Here is a 21,347-nt window from a genome sequence, read left to right on the forward strand (position 1 = left end):
TACGACCTTTAACTTTCGATGAACTTTATAAGAGACAATGTGCATAAGAAATGAATGTATTTACGTATTTACGTATGTATGTATGTATATATGTATGTATGTGTGTGTGTGTGTGTGTGTGTGTGTGATTTGTGTGTATGTCTATGCTAATATGAAAATCCCTCGTTAGTTTATTTACACACACAACACGACGAGTTTTTTGCGTAGGCGGGCTTTTCAAAATTATCCGCTTTCTGAACTTTTCGATATTTCTTCGCGTTATAATCACAGCACACTTATATTTATTATTATTATTATTTCGTTTTCTTTCCCTACCCCCCCTCCCCCTTCAGCCCCATAAAGAACGACAAGAAAGATATTTTTCTTCGTTTGCATTGATACCATGCCAATAAAAAAAAGAAAAAAGATTAAGGAAGAAGAAAAGAATAATCGTTAATTCCAAGATCAATTCACAGAACAGGATCAATTTCTTTCGTTCGCTTCTTCTTCATCTTCTTCTTCTTCTTCCTTTCATCCTCTTCATCTTCCTGTTCCTCTTCTTCGTCTTCTTCTTCTTCTTCTTCTTCTTCTTCTGCTTCTTCTTCTTCTTCTGCTTCCTCTTCTTCGTTTTGTTGTTTCAGGAATCAAATGGAGAATAAAAAAGGAGATAAATAGAAAAAATGAAGCGAAGAAAGGGATGAATTATTAGGCCATAGAAATGTTATAGAAAAACAACTTGAATCGTAACCGAGAGAGAGAGAGAGAGAGAGAAAAACAACGATAACGAAGAGAACGATCGAGCATGACTGAAACAACTGTTCTCTTCGAAGTTCTCTTTCGACCGATCCCGCATCGCGCGATTCGCGCGCGCACGAGAGAAAGACGAAAAGAAAAATCAAAGAGAGAGAGAGAGAGAGAGAGAGAGAGAGAGAGAGAGACAGACAGACAGAGAGAGGGGGGAAAAAGAAAACAGAGACAGAGAGAGAGAGAGAGAGAGAGAAAAGAGAGAATTAGATAGGTATCGTACGTTTTTTTTTTTGGTAGATGAACTCGTAAGAAAACGCGCGGCCAACCGTGACAAGGGTAGATCGACGACTGAGCGATAAACCTCTCTTGATTGGGTTAATATAGTCCGGCGAGGAGAGTAATTAGCCGCTCCTCGCCGCGCGGGAAATGATTGGTCAATTTAAACCTAGAAACACGGTGCATTAAGCATTCAAGCGGCGTTCACTACCTATTAACGGTTTGCAAGAGAGAAGCTCCTCGTCGCAACTACTACTACCATCGTCCTCCTCACCATCGTCATAACCGTATCACCGTATCATCGTAGCCATCACCATATCACGAGTATCGTCACCTTTCTATGGTGGTTAGTAGAGACGATGCTACTGGACCCTACTGGTACGAATTCTTTCTCTTTCGTCTCTCCCCTTGACAACACGCCATTTTGTCCTGTCTCTCTCTCTTTCTCTCTCTCTCTCCCTCCCTCCCTCCCTCCCACCCTCCTCCTCCTCTCCTCTCACTACTTTTTTCCCTCTACGTTCCAAGTCAATTTACCAATTGAAATCAGTGCCGGACGGTGAGGAAAGGAGTCACTGAATGATCGACTGAGCAATATGCTTCCCTTCCTTCTTCACTGCCCTTCTCGATCATTCTGTCTCTCTCTTTCTCTCTCTCTCCCCCTCTCTCTCTCTCTCTCTCTCACACACACACACACTCACTCTCACACGCACACACACTCTCTCTTTCTCTTTACACTCGCACACATATACTTTTCACAACCGGTCCGTTATCAAACCATTCACCGGCTCGATCGGTCCTCATTGCTCTCGGATCGTCCAACGTGATTGGCCCTGACGATCACGAGATTACGCGTTTGTTCAACGGTAACGCGCGAGTCTCGTCGCAACATCGAGATCTAATTCGAATTTTAAACAAAAGACAACAAGTTTTGAAAATGCAGATAGTTGTATCTCCTTGTCCTCCTTCTTTTTGTTCCTCCTTCTATCTCTTTTTTTTTCTTTTTTGGAATCTGTAAAAAATCCGCGCGTTAAAAAGAAAAACTATTTAGTAAGAACAAATTCGTTCTTTTCTTTTACTTTCTTTCTTTCTTTCTTTCTTTCTTTCTTTCTTTTTTTTATTCTTATTTTTATCGTAAAACATTATGATCGAGTCGTGATATTCATTATAGAATTTTTTTTATTTTTTTATTTTTTTTTTTTTCTTTTTGATACAAAACGAATCAGTTATGTAACGTGTAAGTCTTTAAATTAAATTAAATTAAATTAAATTAAATTAAATTAACAGAGGGGGATTATTCTTCAATGATTTCTTTAATATCTCATTGTGTTTTCCCACGTGAAAAGTAATCGTGTCTAGGTGAATTTCTTTTTCATCACCTACGGCACTACTACTTAGCACGTGAAAAAACTAATTGTTATATTTTCCTTTTAAATATAATTATATCTCGATTATAATTATCACGGAGTTTCTCTTTCAGCGTTCTCTTACCGACTGAGTTTATCACAGAGTCATCCAGTAAATTATATACTCCCGAAGACCGATTAAAGTTCAAAATTTTAGGACAAATACGTAAAAGTATTCCTCGAAAAATTCTGATAAAATTCAATATTTACTGAACAACAGGAAAATACCTAGGACAAAGATCGAACGAAAATAAATAGTTTTATCTTCTTGTAGAACTTTTCATTTGGGGATGATATAAGCGTAGAAAAGATAGTTTGATTTGTGAACGCAACAACGAGCGTGACTTCATATCGCCCATCGTTACGGTCACAAATCGAAACATCTTTATCGAGACTATTAGGAAAATCCCTTGTCCTTTCATATTCCCTGAAACAAAGAAAGAAAGAAACAAACAAGAGATATAAACGAAATAATATTATATTCTAAATATTTCAATGCTTTAAACAATCTCGATTTTTATCAATGTTGAGTTTAAAAAAAAAAAAAGAAAAAAAAAAAAAGAAAAAGAAAAGAAAAGAAAAAGAAAAAGGAAAAGAAAGAAAAAAGACACAGGAAAGGAAAAAAGTTATAGAGGTGATTTTATCATTAATCGATATCATTTTCGAAAAATTCTTATCTCTCGATCATCAGCATAAATCAACAGTCTGTTCAAAGTGCAGATAGGTCAATTTGAAGAGTTCTCTTTCACAGGACACGTAAGAAGGGAAAAGATTAAGTAAGGGCATTTGGAAACATCCATCTATCGTTCGGATGGATTTGTCCATAAATTGACAAACAATAGCAAATGGAGGGCCTTGTACGTAGCTTGACGGAAGAAACAGAAGAAGAAGAAGAAAGAGGAACGGCGGGTTCGCCGATTAAACGACAAGAAACCCAGACACGCACTGACCCTCATACTTCAAACACTGTATCTATAGAATGTAACTACTATTACATTCTGCTCGGTCTTTTTTTTTTTTTCTTTTTCTTTTTCTTTTTCTTTCCCTTTTCTTTTCTCTCTCACTCCCGAATGCTTCAGTCATTTCATAATAATCGCACTTTATACGCGAGCGCAGTCACACTATACCCTCCATAGTTTTTCCCATGCGGGCCCACTTTATCCATTTTAAAGGAACGAAGAATTTTATTGATATACAATCGTCCTTATTTTCTTGTTCCTTCCATTTTCTCCTTCTTATTTTTTTTCTTTCACCACACATGTGCATTTGTATTTTATATTTTCATCACTGATCGAAACAAATGATAATCTTTAATCCTCTTATCTCTCGGCACAATGACACTCTACGTTCTTAAAACAAATTCTTTTAATAAATCAAACCATCGAACTTCATATCTTGAATCGTAAAAAAAAAAAAAAAAAAAAGAAAAAAAAAAGAAGAAAGTCAATAAACTCTTTTGGTGGATAGATGAGAATGTCATCGTTACTTTTCTTTTCTTTTCTTTCTTTCTTTCTTTCTTTCTTTATTTCTTCACACGAAGACGCAATATAATCGTTAATATTCGCATATGTTAGGGATATCCGTAAATGTCGATAGAAGACGACAACGACGAAGACAGCGACAACGACGATATATTTCATTCTTGACATACGACACACTGAATTTTCGCGATTCGTCTTTAGTAGATAGTAACAAGTAAACGATGATTGTTTCGTTTTTTTTCCCTTCAAACTTACTTCTTCTCTTCTTTTCTTTTTTCTTTTTTCTTTTTTTTTTTTTTTGTTGAATTTTACAAAAAATGAATTAACTAGGTAGATATGTTGGCAGTATAGCAAGGAATGAAATACGCCTTTGGAAATTGAGCTACTGGCAAATGTACGTAATGAAGTAGTTACACATGCACAGGTGTTTTCTGTGATCACGTGTGCCACATATGCATATTTCACTCGACCTCTCTTTATTTCTTCAGAGAAGATCGTAATCGTCCTTTGACTAGTGAGAAATGAAATAAGAAAAAAAAAAAAAAAAAAAAAAAAAAAAAAAAACATGGACGAATAAAAAAGAAATTGTAAGAAACGAATATAAGAAATTTTCTTTTTTATTTATTTATTTATTTATTCATCCATTTATTCGTATTTTTGTTATTCGAGAAAGAATGTATAGATTTTCTTCCTTCTCGTTTTTATTTTTTTCTTTTTCCCCTTTCTTCATTTATTTATTTTTTCATTTTATTTTATTCGAACGTCGCGATTAATCCCGCGGTACAAAAGAAAAGTCGAAAGTCTCGCCTAAAGTTATTTTTCTTAAATTTCCAGGGAAATTCGTGATTAAGTCGCGAGGCACGGCCCCGACGAGTAATTTAGAGGAGTTTATTAAATTAGGTAGAATGCGGTGCGTAGGCCCACGCCGGATACTCGGAGAATGAATCTCATCCAACGAGAGGAAGTTCGAATTAACTCGAGCCACTGCCAAGAGGGTACAACGTCGTGTACCCCGATGTACTATCCATAAACTCTTGACCTATTTTTTCCCTTGGCACCTTTCCACACGCTATTAGATTCTCCTCCAGTCATTGAACGTAATGTTCTATCATTAATAATTTTTATATGTTATTTTGTTTACTTAATCAATTATAAACCATACGTTTTGTTTTTGATTATTATATGAATGAAAAATAGCAATGAAATAATCCAAAGTATACAAACTTAATACAATGATAAATTTTATTTGAGAAATATTTCCTTGTGAAAAAAGTAATTCATGAAACGAATTGCCAATTAACATAATCATATTATATATATACATATATAAATATGTATATATGTATATATATATATATATATATACATATATATTATTAAAAATCATTAAGTACTGTGAACTAATAAGATCGTAAAGTTTGGAAGTGTAGAATGTGATAGATGGTTAAGACTTATTACAATCGTTTGACCTTTCTACTTACACCGTATCTCAACTTTGATGGGTTTATACTGTACGAGAGAGAAGAAAAAGATGGTATAGCGAAAAAAAGGAGAAAGACAAAAAGAGAGATAGAGATAGAGAGAGAGAGAGAGAGAGAGAGAAAGGAATTTGAAGTGAAATTGAACGTACGAAGGAGAAGGAAGAATTATAAGAAATTATATCGTTACATTCGAATTAACAATTTTCTAACATAGTATTTGATTATTCGATATTTCAATACTAGTAAATGACAATAAGACAAGATGACAAACGATCTTATCAATTATTTTCCAAAGTATTATTCTTAGTCCAAAATAATGAGTCAGTATGTAAATAATGATAATTTTAATCGCTATATGCTGTAAATATTTTCGATATTATCTTCTTGACGTTATGACAATTTCCTAGCGAAGCGAAACGATCGATAATATAAACAAAATTCTTTCTAATGTTTATTTTTGTATATAGATAAATTTTATTGTTACATCATTTTTTCATCTATTAAGAATATTTTCTCATACCTTTATAAATAATTATATACAAATTGTAAACTTCTATAGGATGAAAGGCAATTATATTTTACAAATGAGATAATTATGCTTTTTCGCATATGATGTCCACTAAAGTTGGTACCATTAGAATCGGATTTAAACATCTATGAACTGCGCTACCAAGGATTTCGTCTAAAAGGAAATGAACGACGCTGGAAAAAAAGAAAACATTAGAATTATATTATGGATATTGGTTTATCTGTGGAGAGAAAAAACAAAATTATCCGATGAAAAATCATCATAAATATATATATATATATATATATATATACTTCTCATCCGAAACAAATTTCCAAAGATAGAGCTGGAGATAATGTGTGTCGACTTGTATCTGTTGTAAGCCATTTGTACTAAGTGTTCGTAATCTGACACATTCCAAAAATGTCTGAAAGAATGTTAAAAAAAATTGCTATTGTAATCTTTGTATAATGAAAAATGGCGGCGGGGGGCCGGAGGGGGGGGGGAAGGAAGAAAAGAAGTAAATCTTAAACGTATAAAAGTGTAAAATATATTGCGTAGCGCGAATTACGTGCAATATGAGAGAAAGAGAGAGAGGGGAAGAGGGAGGGGGGGGGGGGAGAGAGAGAGAGAGAGAGAGCAATGCAGACGCGAGAGTATAATGTACATACGCGATACAAAGTGGATAATAGCTGAGCTATTTTATCATTGGGACTGCTGTGCAGCACCTGCACCTATTAGAGTACTTTACATGCTAAAAGTATATTTCTTCCTATATACGTCAACCATGTTCTCCCTTGTTTAATATTATTTATATATTATGATACGGTAAATTACCTTTAAACTGATCTTGATGATTCCCGTTAAGATAGAAGCTTTGTTAAATTGAACCGATGAAAATATTTCGATACGTTCGGAAAATAATTTATGAATATTCGGCGCTAAAGAAGAATCCAAACGATTCGGTGTGTACGAGGACCAATTAGATCTATAATGATGCCTTGATGTACTCACGCTGAAATGAATGAACGATTAATTAAAACATTAAATCGAATTGGAAATAATGAAATTACAAATCCCATCTTGCATATATACCTATGCGTTTTTCTACTACTATCGCTACTTCTGTCAACTTGTCCGTCTATATCATCATACAATGCGGCAACTTGAGAATCAATTGCCGTTATGTCTTCAACGACCCTTTTCATGACGATTCTGACTGATCTTGGTTCCATTGTATGTAACCAATCTCGCGTCTCGACAGATTTTCTTATTAACTGTGAGACAGCTAAGCCTTGAATACGAACATAATGATTTAATAAATTTTGGGCTGCCATTTGAAAATTTTTACATATCTCCGATTCTGGTGTAATGATGTTATCGGATGATCCATATTGTTCGATATTAAAAAGATTATCCGTTGTTTTCAGCTAAAATATATAATCGAAAATAATAAAAATTTAATAATTTATTAAATTAAATTTATATGCGTATACATATTTAGTATTAAATAATAAACATTAAATTTAATAAGTAATTTAATTACGTACCAGGTACCGTACATTGTTCTCTTTATATTCAATACACATTTTGCTAAGTAATAAAAAAAGAGTAGGTGGAAACTTTGGAACATCTGAGCCTGTACAAAATCCACTGGCAATTGCCGTTAGATGATGCAAAAATCCAACAATTAATCCTTCTCTAACTTCATCTACACAGAAGTTATGTAAAAATTGTGTCTTTAAACTAAATGATAAATCTGACTGTAAAAATACCTATTCAAATGATAAAAAAAAAAAAGAAATTAATTATTACATGGCACAGTAGAATAAATTTTTTAAAAGATACATCAAATAAAAGACAAACCAATAAATCTTGTAATACTCCTTTGACTTTTTCAATAATAGGCATAATTAAAAGTGCCTGAAGTTCTGCTAATCCACTATCCCCTTCTTGACTTGGTTTCTCTTTTCTAACTTTGACAGCTAATGTTTGTCTCACTTTGGCTAATGCTTCGCTCAAATGTTGCTTCAAGGAATGTAAATGATTACGACATTGTTTCCTTCCAGCATTTAAAACTATATCAATGCTTGCTCTGAAACGTAACAATTAGAAATCTTTGAAACGTCAGAATGTAATTCTATTATTACATTTATGAGAATTATTGATTAAATTACCCAGCGAAATCTGTTTCCTGACATGGCATATTTAAGATCTGTAATTTTCTATAGAATCTATCAAGAGCTCTTACTAATATTGCAGTATCAGCTACGTTTTCCACTTTTTTTTTGACAAGATCAAAATACTTTTCCATATTTCTTGTAATAAAATTATTTAAACGGTTAAGAGCAATTGTATCAAAATCATCAGACAAATCATTATCCTCTAAGGACACTCTATTTATAAACATATTATTATAAGATATAACTATAAGGCATAAATCGCTTAAAAATCCAGAACTACCCTTATCTATAAATTCTATCATATCATTTTCACACATATCCTTTAGTATATCTAATTGTTCTGTCAATCTTCCTTCCGCATGAGTTAAAAATTCATCGCACAATGAATCAGCTGGTTCTTTTAATTGCAACAGAAGATCCACGTTTTCTGCCAAAGCTTTAGTTGGCACATCTCTCTTATGAAATTGCATTCTTAATTTAGATTTAAGTTCTTCTAAAATTTCCTCGCAATCCTTTTGAATTCCTTGGAAGGAAGGCATGTTACCATATTGATCAAGTACACGTTGTGCATTTATATAATCTTGTACTGCCTAAAATAATAGTAGAATTGTAAAATTCTTTCTAAGAAAATGAATTTTACGTTTTATTTTTTTTTTTTTTTTTTTTTTTTATTTTTTGATATACGAATTAAAAATATTACTTGAGTATAATTTTCTTCGTTCATTTTCTCTTTTAAATTGCCCGGTAATTTAAATAGAAATTGTAATTTCTTTAAAAGAGTATGAACGGAGGATAGTCTAGCAATTTGTTGTCTAGTTCCTTGTAAGGTTGAAGAAATTTGTTCTGAAAATGATGTTATACTATCCATGTTCTTTGCAAGTAAATCCATACTATCTTCCATTCCTTTAAAATCAGTTTTCATCTGAAAATGTAAAAAAAAAAAAAAAAGAAAAAAAAATCATTTAACGATCATTTACTATTAATTTATAAATATTGAACTATTCGAACAACCTTTCTAATAGTATCTGTTGCTGATATAAATTTATTATAATTTTCATATACTAATGTTTGCATGTCTGAATGCAAAGTTTGTGTATCTCTTTTAATTTCAGCCTCATGATCCATAATCTGTTTTAATGTATACTCCTGCGAAATAGAAAAATATTTGTAATTGAAATAATTGAATTTGAAAATTTTATATTGACATAACATAATAGTGACATACTTTTAATAACTTGTGTAAGTAACTATCTGGATTAAAATATTGTCCATTGATATCATATTGATTATTAGAATTCTCTGCCATGTTTAATAAGTTATTAATAATTATTAATATTTTTAAATATATATTTTTAAGTTTTCCATTGATTTAGGTTAGTCATATATAGGATATTCGTATTCCACAGACAAACGGATACCAATCAAAATATTGACGAAATCATAAACGTCATCTAGAAATGTTATATAATTTTATTACAGTGCTACCAAATATTTCGATTTGTGAAAATTTTTCCCTAGGAAAATAATAATATAATATTAATAAAATAATCGGAATCATTTAAATGAAAATAAAAAATATTGAATATAGATACGGCATATAGTATTACTTTTAAAATAAATGGAATATAATATATATTAGTAGCGAGAGATTTTTTAAATGACTGAATAATGACTACTTTCAATTCTAGTATTATTTACTAACTAAACCAACGGATTTGCTATATATCTTCTGTATATGGTGGAACTTTGACGGATCTTATTTTTAACAAATAAGGTGCATTCTTTTACGTGATAATTTTCATGATTACATGTTATTTCAAGACAGCGGATTGGTCACGCATATATTGGCTGCTCATATTTCTTTAGTGCGTATTCCTCTATAAGTTAAATAAGAGACGCTGTAAAATAGTATCATGTAACATAACCTCTTAAGTATCAGAATGAAAATATTTTATATTAAAAAATTGAATACTTTTTCTTTTATCAGGCGATTAAGATTGCACGATAAGCATAAATACTTCAATATACAAGGTTTATCTTACGAACTGTACTGATAATTTATTCAATGGGAAGTTTATTACAATATTTTCCTTCAAGTAAATATATGCAGAGACAAAAAAGGCTATATAATCATCCAATTCCAGTGATTTAAAGATATTTCCAAGATATACCAAGGATTAATTTAAAATTAATGAAGAAAAATTGTGGGACTAAATAAATCAAGTTTGAAAATTTCTGAAACTTTAAATATCATGGTGACAGTAACCTCTTAATTTTAGCATCATAACAAGATGATACTAATGTTTACTTGATGATTGTGAGTAGAGATAAAGTCAATAAAAAATGCCACATCCGTGTGTTGTGTGTGGACGTTCGCGTATGAATCCAAATAATAAGGAGGAAGAATATATGTTTTTTGGTTTTCCTGTTAATGATGAGGAACGATGCAGGAAATGGTTGGAATTTTGTTGTCGTGAAGATTTATATAAACTTACAAAGAAGCAACTTCTGCAAAGAATGGTATGCTCTAAACACTTTGAACAGAAAGATTTTCTAAATGAATATTATGATAAATTAAATAGTACAGCAGTACCATCAATCTACGATCCAAAACAAAGTTTATATAACATTACATGTGTATTATGTGGTCGATATCGTCGGGATCCACCCGATTTAAATTATGACGGAGCTACTTTCCATCATTTCCCAGGAGAAGAATTTCGATGCTTGAAATGGCTTGATTTTGTTGGTGTAGATTCTTATTATAGATTAACGAGAAAAGAAATATTATTTTGTTATATATGTTCGAAACATTTTGATCGTTCACAGTTTATGCAAAGTTATAAAAGTAGATTAGTGGACAATGCTGTTCCCAATATTCGTAATCCTGATGATGCAGATTCATCGGAAGAATATATTTTGGGATTAGATACAGAAACAAAAATGTATAATACGATAGAGAAAGCAAAGAAATTAGACCCACTTCCATCTGCTGTATTAGAAAGTCAAGCTTGTGCCGCATGTGGTAGATCTAGATCTGATCCAAGAAATAAAACTGAAAGGTATAAATTTCATCCATTTCCTGCTTATGAAATAGGAAGATGTTTAAGATGGTGCCAATTTCTGGGTAGAGAGGATTTATTAAAAATGTCTCCCAATCAAATAAGGAAATTAGTATTATGTTCGAAGCATTTTCAAACAGGTCAAAGTTTTCATAAGATAGGTCCTTGTGATGCAGTTCCAACAATAAAGGATGTTTCTTTAACAAATTCTATAAATTCTAATGAAAATGCGCATGACGAAGAGATGATTGAAGAAACAAATGAGAACTCTACTACATATATTACAACTACTAAAGGAATAAGAAAATCAGGGTCTTCGACGCCACTAGTATCTAGTAAAAAACCAAAGGTAGATAATAAGCCTACACCATTAGCAAAAAAGCGTGGCAAGTGTAGAAGGCCAACTGTAATTAACATTCCAAAGCCTGATCCTAATAATATTGAAAATCTGATGGTAAAAAAATTACCTTTGCCTCCTACTTCAAATTGGAAATTTCAATATACAGATCAATATCAGCCAATAACAATAGCAAATAATATTGCATCTAATATCACTAATACTATTCCTGGTAGTATAAAGAAAGTTATTTTACCTTTTACCGGTGATCTATCTAGTTTGGGTAATCCGATACCAGTGCATAGTTTATCAAGCATTCCTCCTGGTTTATTAATCAAAATAAATCTTCCTGAGCAAGAGAAACAAAAACCTGTAAAAACTGGTAGAAGGCAGAGTAAGAAAAATTTACAAACGAAATTGAAGAATGACCAAGTAATCGCTAGTATACCAATAATTAAAGAAGAAGAACAAACTTCAGATAAAAATCTTATTGAAATGCTATCAGATTCTCCAGAACCTATAGCAAGTACATATAAGACAATAGAATTAGAAGAACACGAAGAAGATCAAGAACAAGACCAACAACAAGATCAAGATGATCAGGATCAGAAGCATGGAGAAATTATGCTACCGCATGATTTTGAAGTTTTAGAAGATGATGAAGATGCCATAAATATTAAGGAAAATGAATATTTTGAAGATTTTGAGGAGGTGGAAGCTTTACCTGTGAAACCACAGAAGAGAAGTCGTAATCGAAGAAAAAAATTAACAATGCGAAGAACTATTTTTCCTATACGAAGTGAAGTTAAATATTTTCTTCGTAAAGTTGCTCCACACATGCATAAACTTCCTACGAAAGCAAGAGCACAGATAAAACTTTCTATTGTTAATATGGTGATTGATCACTTGTAAACCTTTTAACTCATAATACTATTTTTCAAAAAAGAATTGTACATGATATATATGAAGTTTAAGATCTTTTTTGTATAAGAAAAAAAATTATTATACTTATAAAGAATAGGCAGATATTTACAATTATTGAAACATTGACAACTACGTCAATATAATTTATGAAATCTTATTTTTATGTATTTGTAAAGACTTAGTAACAAATGTTACAATAAGTACTAATGGTTAAAATATTTAGAAGATTTAGGTAGAGTACAAAATTTTTATCATTAAGCACTATGTTACTTTTCTATAAAAGAAAAAAGCAAGATCAACATTAATTTGTCTTTAAATTTCCTGCCATTGAAATCATATGTTATGATCCTAAATTTATAGTTACAGAATGTAAAGCGCAGAAATTACATTTAATTTAAAACTGCAATTGTATCATACATGTTTGTATACATATATACATATATACATATATATATATATATATATATGTAAGATTTTTAATTAACAGTGATTGAAATCTATTGTGTTACTTTTTAACATATGTACATTTATAAGATTTATTGTAACATAATCTAAAACAAAATATAAGATGGAAATCATTTATGTAAAAATAATTCTCAGTTATAAATTGCAATATTATTAAAATTTAGTTTTCTTATGGGACAAAATTTGTAATAACCAACATGTTAAGTAAACGTGTTCATTATGTTATACGAGACAATTATTTTTATCTTAACAAAATCATATATCGTTTTTATTTTATAACCTATATAAAATTTTGAAAGTGAATGTTCAAGTTAATAAAGAAATATAAAATAAAATATCATAGAGGATATTGTAAACAAAACTCATTATTAGTCTTTATTGATTATGCATTTTTTTTTATAATTAATAAGGATGATAACCGATAGTAAGAATATAATTTTCTGCCCATTCGCTAAAACATCCTTTTATTTTACCAAAGTGTGTTTCTGGCTCATTAGTCATTTTTACTGGTATTAAGCAAGAATCTCTTCCCCATTTGAAATCTTTTTGCTTAATTACTCTACCTTTATGGGGAAGCATGTCAGTTAAAGTTGATAATTCTGTAGATTGAGTATTTAATCCTGCTGTATATAGATAACTTAAGTTGGGACGTAATTGCCTAAAAAAAAAAGATAATTTATAATTTACATTTTGAAGTCCTTTTAAATGAGAGAAAAAATATTGCGAATTCTAACTTTGGTGATATAAGATCTAATGATACAGGTATCCATTTTTCTTCTATATTAGATGCATTAATTTCATCAAATTTACATTGAGTACAATAAAACATTGGTTTGTCAAATTCTTGGTTACGTTTTATATTATCTTTAATCCAAAAAACTGGAGTCGAAACAGTGGGATCTAATATATTGTAGAATATTTAGTGTAGAACATAAATTCATTTATTTTTTTTTTTTAATATTAAAAGAAACTAGCTTACCTATCTTGAATTTAGGTATCCTAGGATTTGTTGTTCCAATATTATATGGTTTAAAATTTTTAACTATTTCTTCATATGTAGTGCAATTGCATACTATACCAAGAGGTTGTTTTAATGAAGCCTCATGTAGAGTCATTTTTTGTGTGGAAGATGTGATATAAAATTTCGACAAAAAAAAAAAAAGAAAAAAAAAATATAAAATCAAGTTATACGAGAGAAAAATGATTATTTTATCGCTTCTGTAATTGAAAATGTATATATAAGCATATTATACAATAATTTTATGAAATAGTTAAGATGGTTTAATTAATTATAGTCTTAATTAATTTTTACTTTACAATGTTAATATAAATACAATATTTACATATAACCAGAAAGTGTTATAATTTCAAATGAAATTTCATTCTGTGATAGTCATCTGGTTACATCATGTTATACTAAATGCTATATTAAATACTATATTCGTGATTAATTTCATTAGTGAATTATTGTATATTACTTGCTTGTATAATTATTACTACATTATTATGACTATTGTTTACATAAATACTAATTTCAACATATTGTTCCAGCTTATTTTATGAACTCTGTTATTAATTATAAAGAATATACTAGCGCAATATTTTTCTATTATACATTATGAAAATAAATTAGTATAAGTGATTTCAAAGCTAGCTTCAATTTATTTTTTTTTTTTTTTTTTTTTTTTTTTTAACACGAATAGTGAATATTTGGTAAAATATAATATTTATAACAAAGATATAAAGATTGTTAAATATGCATATAAAACTTGTAATAAAATAACATTGTTTAGAAACTTATATATGCTTAGAATTTTTACAGTAAGTTTGAATTATACTGTATTATGTAAAAATAAATGTATCAAGGTGTATTTAAAGCTTAATTGAGATAATTTAATTTAGTGTAGATGTTATTTCAATCGGTGTATTCATTATACTAACAAATATAACTTTAAAATGATGTCAAATACTTATAATGTTATCAACACATAAATAATTTATGTATTAAGACTAACTTCGTAAACTCTGTAATCTATTTTTCATTTCTTCAAGCTCTTTATCATCATCTACATCCTCTGTTTCTACTTCAACGGATGTTGATGCAACAACACCAGGAGTTTCTGTAACAACTGCAGGAGCTGTTCCAAGTTGTCCTGCTGTAACTTCCCATAAAATCTAAAACAACAAAATCATTTGTATTATATGTTTAACACATTTAAATATAATTTGTTTCATAGATATTTAATTACTTTATCAACTTCTTCATCGGCTTCATCTTCCATATCTTCAGATTCTTCAATAGAATCCATGGTCTCATCTAACATCTCTTCGATAATACCAGCTTTCATCATTTCTTTTGATAATTCTCTCATAGTGGCTGCAACCTCAGGTACTCTCACTAACGATTGCATAGCTTGCATAACTTCTGTAGATTTAGATACAGAACCAGCAACTCTTATAGTTGCCAATTGATTTTTCATTTGTAATGATACCGAATTCAAATGAGCTTTTGATGTACACAATTTATTACACGCTTTGCGAGCCCGAATAATTTCTCTGGCAAGAATTTTACAAACATCTTTATCGTTCTTCTTAGCTGCTTCCTTTAATGAACGTTTTACTTTATCTTCCTCTCTCTGTATTGCTACGCAAAAATATTTATCAATAGTTTAGATATTAAAAATTAATAATTACATTTTGTATTTAATAATATGACTCACCTCTAACTTGTCTATCTAAATTATAACCTTCTTTTCTTAATTTATGAGTCCACTCTTGGACCTGTAATAGAATATATTTTAAATAAAGGAAATATATTTTATCATATTTTAATGCTAACCATTTCTTTTGGATCTTTTTCTTGGGTTTTACCAAATAAACCCATATTATAATAATGTTAATAAAGCTGTCAAGTTTCGTCGTGTACAGACACACACAAACACACATACACGACCTTGCATATATTGTACTGAATATAATTTTAAATACCTTCGTCACAGTAGGTCAAAAGATGTATAATGTGTGTAGTATGAATATTGCTTACCTGTTCATATCACTCTCTGCATTATCTACAATCGAGTTGTAGTGCTAACGTAGTCGTATTACAATATTCTTAATATATTCGTAATAATCTTGTTTTTCTTTTCTTTTTCTTTTTATTTTTATTTTTACTTTTTAATTTTTTTTCTTTTTTGTTTTTTTTTTTTTTGTTTTTTTCTTTTTTGTAAGAGAATTATTAATAATCAAGAAAAAAAAAGTTCCTTATGAATATATTTATCACGGAAATGAATAAGAATATCGTGCAGACTTTAATCCAATTGATTATTAATTAACTGTTCGAGATATAATATACTTATTTAATAAAGTTTTAAATAAATTAGAAAAGTGAATGAAAATGTCGTAATATAATTTATAAAAGGGAAAGGGTCAATTGATTTTGGATTGATTTTTTTTTTTTTTTCTTATTTTATTATTCTTTTAAAAATATTATAAAAAGAAGGATATATAATTTATTTATACTATATATTTATACGGAGATGTTATTCAATTGACAAATAACGTTCTTAACCAATTTATTACATTTTTTAATATTTCCGTACTACTGTTTGAATTATGTTTAATGGCACGTTGTTTTCTATAAGGTTCATAATTTTCCTGCATTCTCTTAACGAATTTCATCCTTTGAAAAATAGGATTGTTTTTTTTAATTTTTTCATTTTCATCGCAATAAGTATTTTTTGCTTCTCTGACGTCATCTATCTCTGTATCATCAAGATTTAATTTCAAATTATATTTCTTAGCAAAAGCCATAACGGGCATCGTTAAAATTTCCGAATTATTCTCATCCGAATCGTCTAATTTTTTATTTAATATCATCGATCTAGGTGTTCGTTGTCTCAATGGATTTGATTTCATGATTTTCGACCTTTGTTCAGAATATTGATAATTTTTCATATCGAAAATTTTATTATCATTATTATCATTGGTAATTTCTTCGATACTTCTTTTTATTAAACGTACATTTCCTTCGAGTGGTACACAACATGGACAATTATTTTTTAAAACATTCTCACATATCTTTCTCGAGATCAATAAGATGTACGAACCATCTTTTAGTTTTTTAATTTCCAATGGAAATTTTACATTGTCTCCTACGTAATACAATTCTGAATTTTGCAAATCCTGCAAATTGTTTTTGTCATTGTCGATATCATTCGTTTTCTTTTTAAAAGCTTCTTCCTTGTAAATGACATCTTCTTCAGAATCGTAATCTTGATGATTAAAATTTTTATAAGTCTTTCTGTTATCATCGTCACTCTCGTTAATATTTTCTGTATTTTCATTCGTTCCAAAATTACTCGTAATGTCGTCCACTTCGGGAGATTTCGAAATTATCGGATTTCCTTCGAAAGAAGCATCCTCCATTTCCTTTGGTTCATAATACTTTTCCGTTGTTTCAACCCTTTTGTTATGCTTAGTAACAATTTCATGTGTACTGGTACAATTTTCTATCTTGCAAAGACGACGTTTCTCTTTTTCTTCCAAGAATCCTTCATTAGCCGAACCAGTCTCATTAATTTTAGGATTATCAACTCCTACAATAGAATTTTGTGATAATCTAAGTATTTCCAATTCATTAGCTTTCACTTTATTGCTGTTACTTTGATCCGATTGTGTTTCAGGTTGAGACATTTCAAGTGTTTCTTCATTTATGTTTGCAACATTACTCGTGAACGTTGTTTCGTAAACATAAATGGATTCTGTGCTTTGATATTTTTGTAGATTTTCTTCGTAAAATTCAGTACTAAGAATGTAACTATCATGAACATCATTCGAATAATCACTTGGTTGTATTTTATTTATGGTCATTTTTGGAAATTCTTTATCTGTTATAAAATCGTCATAGTACGAGTTGGCTAATGAATTATCGGTCGTACTTTTTGAAGTTTCGAATCTATTATTATCTTTCATAGAGATGTTTTCTGTCGTCGTTTCATCGTAATTACGTGTACTTTCCATCGTCGAAATATTTTCAGAATTAATTTTTGTCTTGCGTTGATCTGTATCATAGGAATTATCTTGTAAAACATTTCCTAAAATATCACGAATCGTGTCTTCTTCTATATCCATATCGTTAGCATTTTCCATTTGATGTTTCGTAGCTTGAATGATGATATTTTGCACAGCATTTTGTTTAGCTGATTTCAAACCAATCGCAGGATTATAAATGAGATCTTTTAAATGATTTTGTAATCTTCGAGAAATGTCTTGTTTTTTTGTTCGTTCGGACGATGTAAGTGGAAGAAGTGTCACCAAGTTTGTCGTCCAATGTCCACCCTGAAATTGATGTTCCTCAACGGTCATTGGTGGAAGTTCTGATTGCATGTTCGGTAAAAGATTCAATGTATTTTTAAGAGTTTGTCTAATCACGTTATTCGATTCCTCATCGAACAATGCATTTTTAGGTATACCGGTTATTTTCGATAAGTGATCTTTCACTTTTTTTATGATTACATTTTCAACTGGTGTTAGCGATAAAAGAGATCGTAGATTTGGAATTCCAACGATTTCTGGTGACAGTTCAACATTATCGGCAATTTTTGTAAAATCCTTAGGATCTTCGAGATTTCCATCGTTCGAATTGAAATTATTTATTATTGTTTTAATAGAATTTACGAGTTGTGCATTGTCGTAGTATGATAAATTTGGCGTAGTCGATTCAACGTCATATTTTAAAATGTTCTTAAGTGTATTAACTTCGTTATCAGTTTTCGTATAATCTGCGACGAACGTGATCGGATTTAAGGTGGTATCAAACTCTTCAGATAATTTAACGAATCCTCCTTCGTTAGATAATCCAACGATAGAATCATTAATTTTGTCATTAGTTTCTTTTTCAGTTGCAATCTCTATCGTTGTTGTTGTTGTTTCTTCGGTCGTAGTTAAGTCTTGGTTTGAAGTTTGAAGTTTTATCTCGTTTGTAGTAGAAATTGTAACAGGAATTTCGTAATCATTGATCGTTGCTTTCTTTTCATTTTCTATACATCCTATAGATGAATTAATATCGATTGATGAAGTACACAGATTTGAAATATCTGTCGAATAAACATCAACATTATTCGTTTTATAATCCAAAGATGACTTGGTGTATCCTAAAGATGAATCGATACTAATTTGTTCTTTTTCTGTTGTACTTGTAAACGAAGATAAATTTTGTGTGTTGTATTTTAATCCTGATTCCTTTATTTTTGGATCATTCTTTACATCTTCACGATTTTCAATGTTTTCTTTTCTTAACGAAACATTATTATCTTCTGTAATTGTTTTATCGTCATCTAGATTATTTTCTACAGTCGAATTGATTGAAATTTGATTTTCGATTAAATCCGAATTGATTTCATTGGATAAATTTTGTGAGTTAGCTCGATCGTTCGTTACATCTGGAATGTTTGTAGCTTCCACGTTTGGTGAATCATCGATTAAATTCGTCAGATTATTCTTAGACAAATGATGATCGTATGTAAATAGATCGCTATTATAACCATTCTCATCGAACTTATCGTAGCTTTGCGAAGTAAAATAACTATTTGTTATTTCTTGTATATCCGAATAATAATCTAATTCAGAGTGGGTTATATAATGTGTCCTATCGTCATTTAAAATTGTATCGGTTAAGTTATTGTCTTCATTAGTAACCATGGAATCATTGAAATTGATATTATTTGTTATTGCAATTGACGTTGTATATTCGATATCATTGATTACGTTAGAATCAATTAAAAGAGTCGTAGATAATTGATCTTGTTCTTGTGAATTTTCTGTTGCTTGAAGAATAGACATTTCCGTGGGATTTACGGTCGTATATTCTTGTATTTTTATATTTTCATCGGAAGTATAATACGTTGTTGAACGCTTTGTGAATGAATCGTCCGTCGAAGTTGTAGAGTTAACGGTATTAGTTATGATGTATTCTGAAGTTTCTAGGATAACATTCGATGTTGTTGCATCGTGATTATCTTCGTTATAATTTTCAGTCGATTGTTTTTTATATATTAGATTATCGTCAAAATTATTTTCCTTAGAATCTATTAATATATCGGACATTGTAGAATCGTAATGATCTTCGTTAATATCGTATGTACTCGATTGTTCGGTAGTATCATACCGATTACGAATTGATCCAACGTTTTCATCTTTCTCATCTTTATTTTTATTTAAATATTTGCAAGCTGTTGCAGCAGCGAGGAGGCATACTTTACGACCATACAATTTTATACATTCTAACATATTTGCATCGGACGAATCCTCATCGATTTCTTTCATTGAATTTAGGTCATTCTCTTCGTGCTCAGGATAATTCATGGTCGTCGAGAAATCATTGTTTCTCTTATTGTCTTTAAGAATCGATGTATTCGATTTTTGAAGAATTTCAGATTGATTCTTTGTCGCAAGAATATATTGCTTAAGCAGTGTTTGTTGTTTTTTATTTGAATTTTGTTGATACTCTTGAGAAACCGGTGCATTCATGCCGACATGAGGTTCGGCTTGTTCGTAAGTAACTCGGAAAGGTACAGTTAACGGATAAACGCGAGGTGATATTCCATGAATTATCGGTAAAATTTGCATCTTCTCGGAATTCGCATAATTTGATTTTAAATCATAAGGAATTTCTTCATAAAGTTTCGACAAACGTAACGGTATTTCCGTTATCTTATAATCGTTTGAATTAATTTTTCGATATTTATCACCTTTCGCTTTATTTTTTGGATCCTTCAAATGAAAATTAAACAATTTTCTTTTCGATTGACAATCCTGACAATTTTCTTTATGACAATAGCACACTAATCTTTTGGAATTTTCACGATATTTCTTATCAGACGAATGAGAAGTCTCATAAGATTCGATGGAAAGATTTTTCTCTGATGATAGTTCAACGTCATTGTTTTTGTCGGTTGACTCTTTTTGACGTTTTTCACGAATTTCATTCAAAAAATTAAAATCTACGTACGGTTCTCTACTTTTTTCAGCTTTTACCGTCTTATCCTTATACTTTTTAGTTAATGGTATACTCGTTGTAGTATAAAGTGCAGATTTTCTACGTTTCATCGTTTTACTTTGGCGGGTTTTCTCTGTTATTTCATTATTTATATTCTCGTGTTCCTCTTCAATCGGTAGTAGAAATATAAAGGATCTTTTAGCTCTTCCAAATCTTTTATTCGAAGAGTATTTGTCGGTGATGGATAATCTATGAAAAATAAAAATGTGGAATAAATAATATATATTTATGTAGTTATTTATGTAGTTCGAACTGCAATATTTCGAATTCATTAACACACTTTTAATTAGAATATCAAAAACAATTAATATACGGAAAATTTTAACAAAGACATTTTAGAACGGAATATATAATAGGAATAATTAATTAATACTTTAATTTTATTTTCAATAAAATTTTCATTTTTATTTGAATAAAAAACTTACCCCTTTTCATTGACATTCTC

The 21,347-nt window shown here is 30.1% G+C and overlaps 5 protein-coding genes and 1 long non-coding RNA gene across 6 annotated transcripts in view; 1 reads left to right on the top strand and 5 right to left on the bottom strand.

Annotated features, from left to right (window-relative positions):
• LOC124423669 overlaps positions 1-1,392 on the bottom strand; it is a 6,864-nt gene extending 5,472 nt beyond the window's left edge. Inside the window, exons 1-2 of the long non-coding RNA XR_006942130.1 lie at positions 1,277-1,392; positions 1-1,171 (exon numbers count right to left, since the gene is read on the bottom strand). The exon at positions 1-1,171 is cut by the window's left edge and continues 5,472 nt beyond it. This is a non-coding gene — a long non-coding RNA (uncharacterized LOC124423669). The remainder of the gene's footprint in view (positions 1,172-1,276) is intronic.
• Positions 1,393-5,817: 4,425 nt separating this feature from the next.
• Positions 5,818-9,488, bottom strand: LOC124427793 (vacuolar protein sorting-associated protein 51 homolog). Its single transcript, XM_046971102.1, has 10 exons — positions 9,284-9,488; positions 9,070-9,204; positions 8,759-8,980; positions 8,053-8,648; positions 7,742-7,970; positions 7,426-7,650; positions 6,971-7,305; positions 6,713-6,890; positions 6,190-6,302; positions 5,818-6,069 (listed from the first exon to the last, which is right to left on the bottom strand). The coding sequence occupies exons 1-10, from the start codon at positions 9,362-9,364 to the stop codon at positions 5,961-5,963; spliced, it is 2,223 nt and encodes a 740-aa protein (XP_046827058.1). The 5' UTR covers positions 9,365-9,488; the 3' UTR covers positions 5,818-5,960.
• A 279-nt stretch (positions 9,489-9,767) lies between these two features.
• On the top strand, positions 9,768-12,676 carry LOC124427269. Its single transcript, XM_046969951.1, has 2 exons — positions 9,768-9,923; positions 10,046-12,676. Exon 2 carries the CDS (start codon positions 10,402-10,404, stop codon positions 12,367-12,369), a length of 1,968 nt encoding a protein of 655 aa, XP_046825907.1. The 5' UTR covers positions 9,768-9,923; positions 10,046-10,401; the 3' UTR covers positions 12,370-12,676.
• Positions 12,677-12,817: 141 nt separating this feature from the next.
• LOC124427277 lies at positions 12,818-14,082 on the bottom strand. The gene is made up of 3 exons (XM_046969957.1): positions 13,826-14,082; positions 13,581-13,746; positions 12,818-13,504 (listed from the first exon to the last, which is right to left on the bottom strand). The coding sequence occupies exons 1-3, from the start codon at positions 13,959-13,961 to the stop codon at positions 13,249-13,251; spliced, it is 558 nt and encodes a 185-aa protein (XP_046825913.1). The 5' UTR covers positions 13,962-14,082; the 3' UTR covers positions 12,818-13,248.
• Positions 14,083-14,147: 65 nt separating this feature from the next.
• LOC124423075 (charged multivesicular body protein 3) lies at positions 14,148-15,843 on the bottom strand. The gene is made up of 4 exons (XM_046960409.1): positions 15,686-15,843; positions 15,567-15,627; positions 15,096-15,490; positions 14,148-15,021 (listed from the first exon to the last, which is right to left on the bottom strand). Exons 1-4 carry the CDS (start codon positions 15,728-15,730, stop codon positions 14,857-14,859), a joined length of 666 nt encoding a protein of 221 aa, XP_046816365.1. The 5' UTR covers positions 15,731-15,843; the 3' UTR covers positions 14,148-14,856.
• A 546-nt stretch (positions 15,844-16,389) lies between these two features.
• LOC124432814 (protein PFC0760c-like) lies at positions 16,390-21,236 on the bottom strand. The gene is made up of 2 exons (XM_046982083.1): positions 21,229-21,236; positions 16,390-21,091 (listed from the first exon to the last, which is right to left on the bottom strand). Exons 1-2 carry the CDS (start codon positions 21,234-21,236, stop codon positions 16,390-16,392), a joined length of 4,710 nt encoding a protein of 1,569 aa, XP_046838039.1.
• Between the last annotated feature and the right edge of the window lie 111 nt (positions 21,237-21,347).

This window comes from Vespa crabro, chromosome 1, assembly GCF_910589235.1.
Source record: "Vespa crabro chromosome 1, iyVesCrab1.2, whole genome shotgun sequence".
NCBI classification, from domain to species: domain Eukaryota; kingdom Metazoa; phylum Arthropoda; class Insecta; order Hymenoptera; family Vespidae; genus Vespa; species Vespa crabro.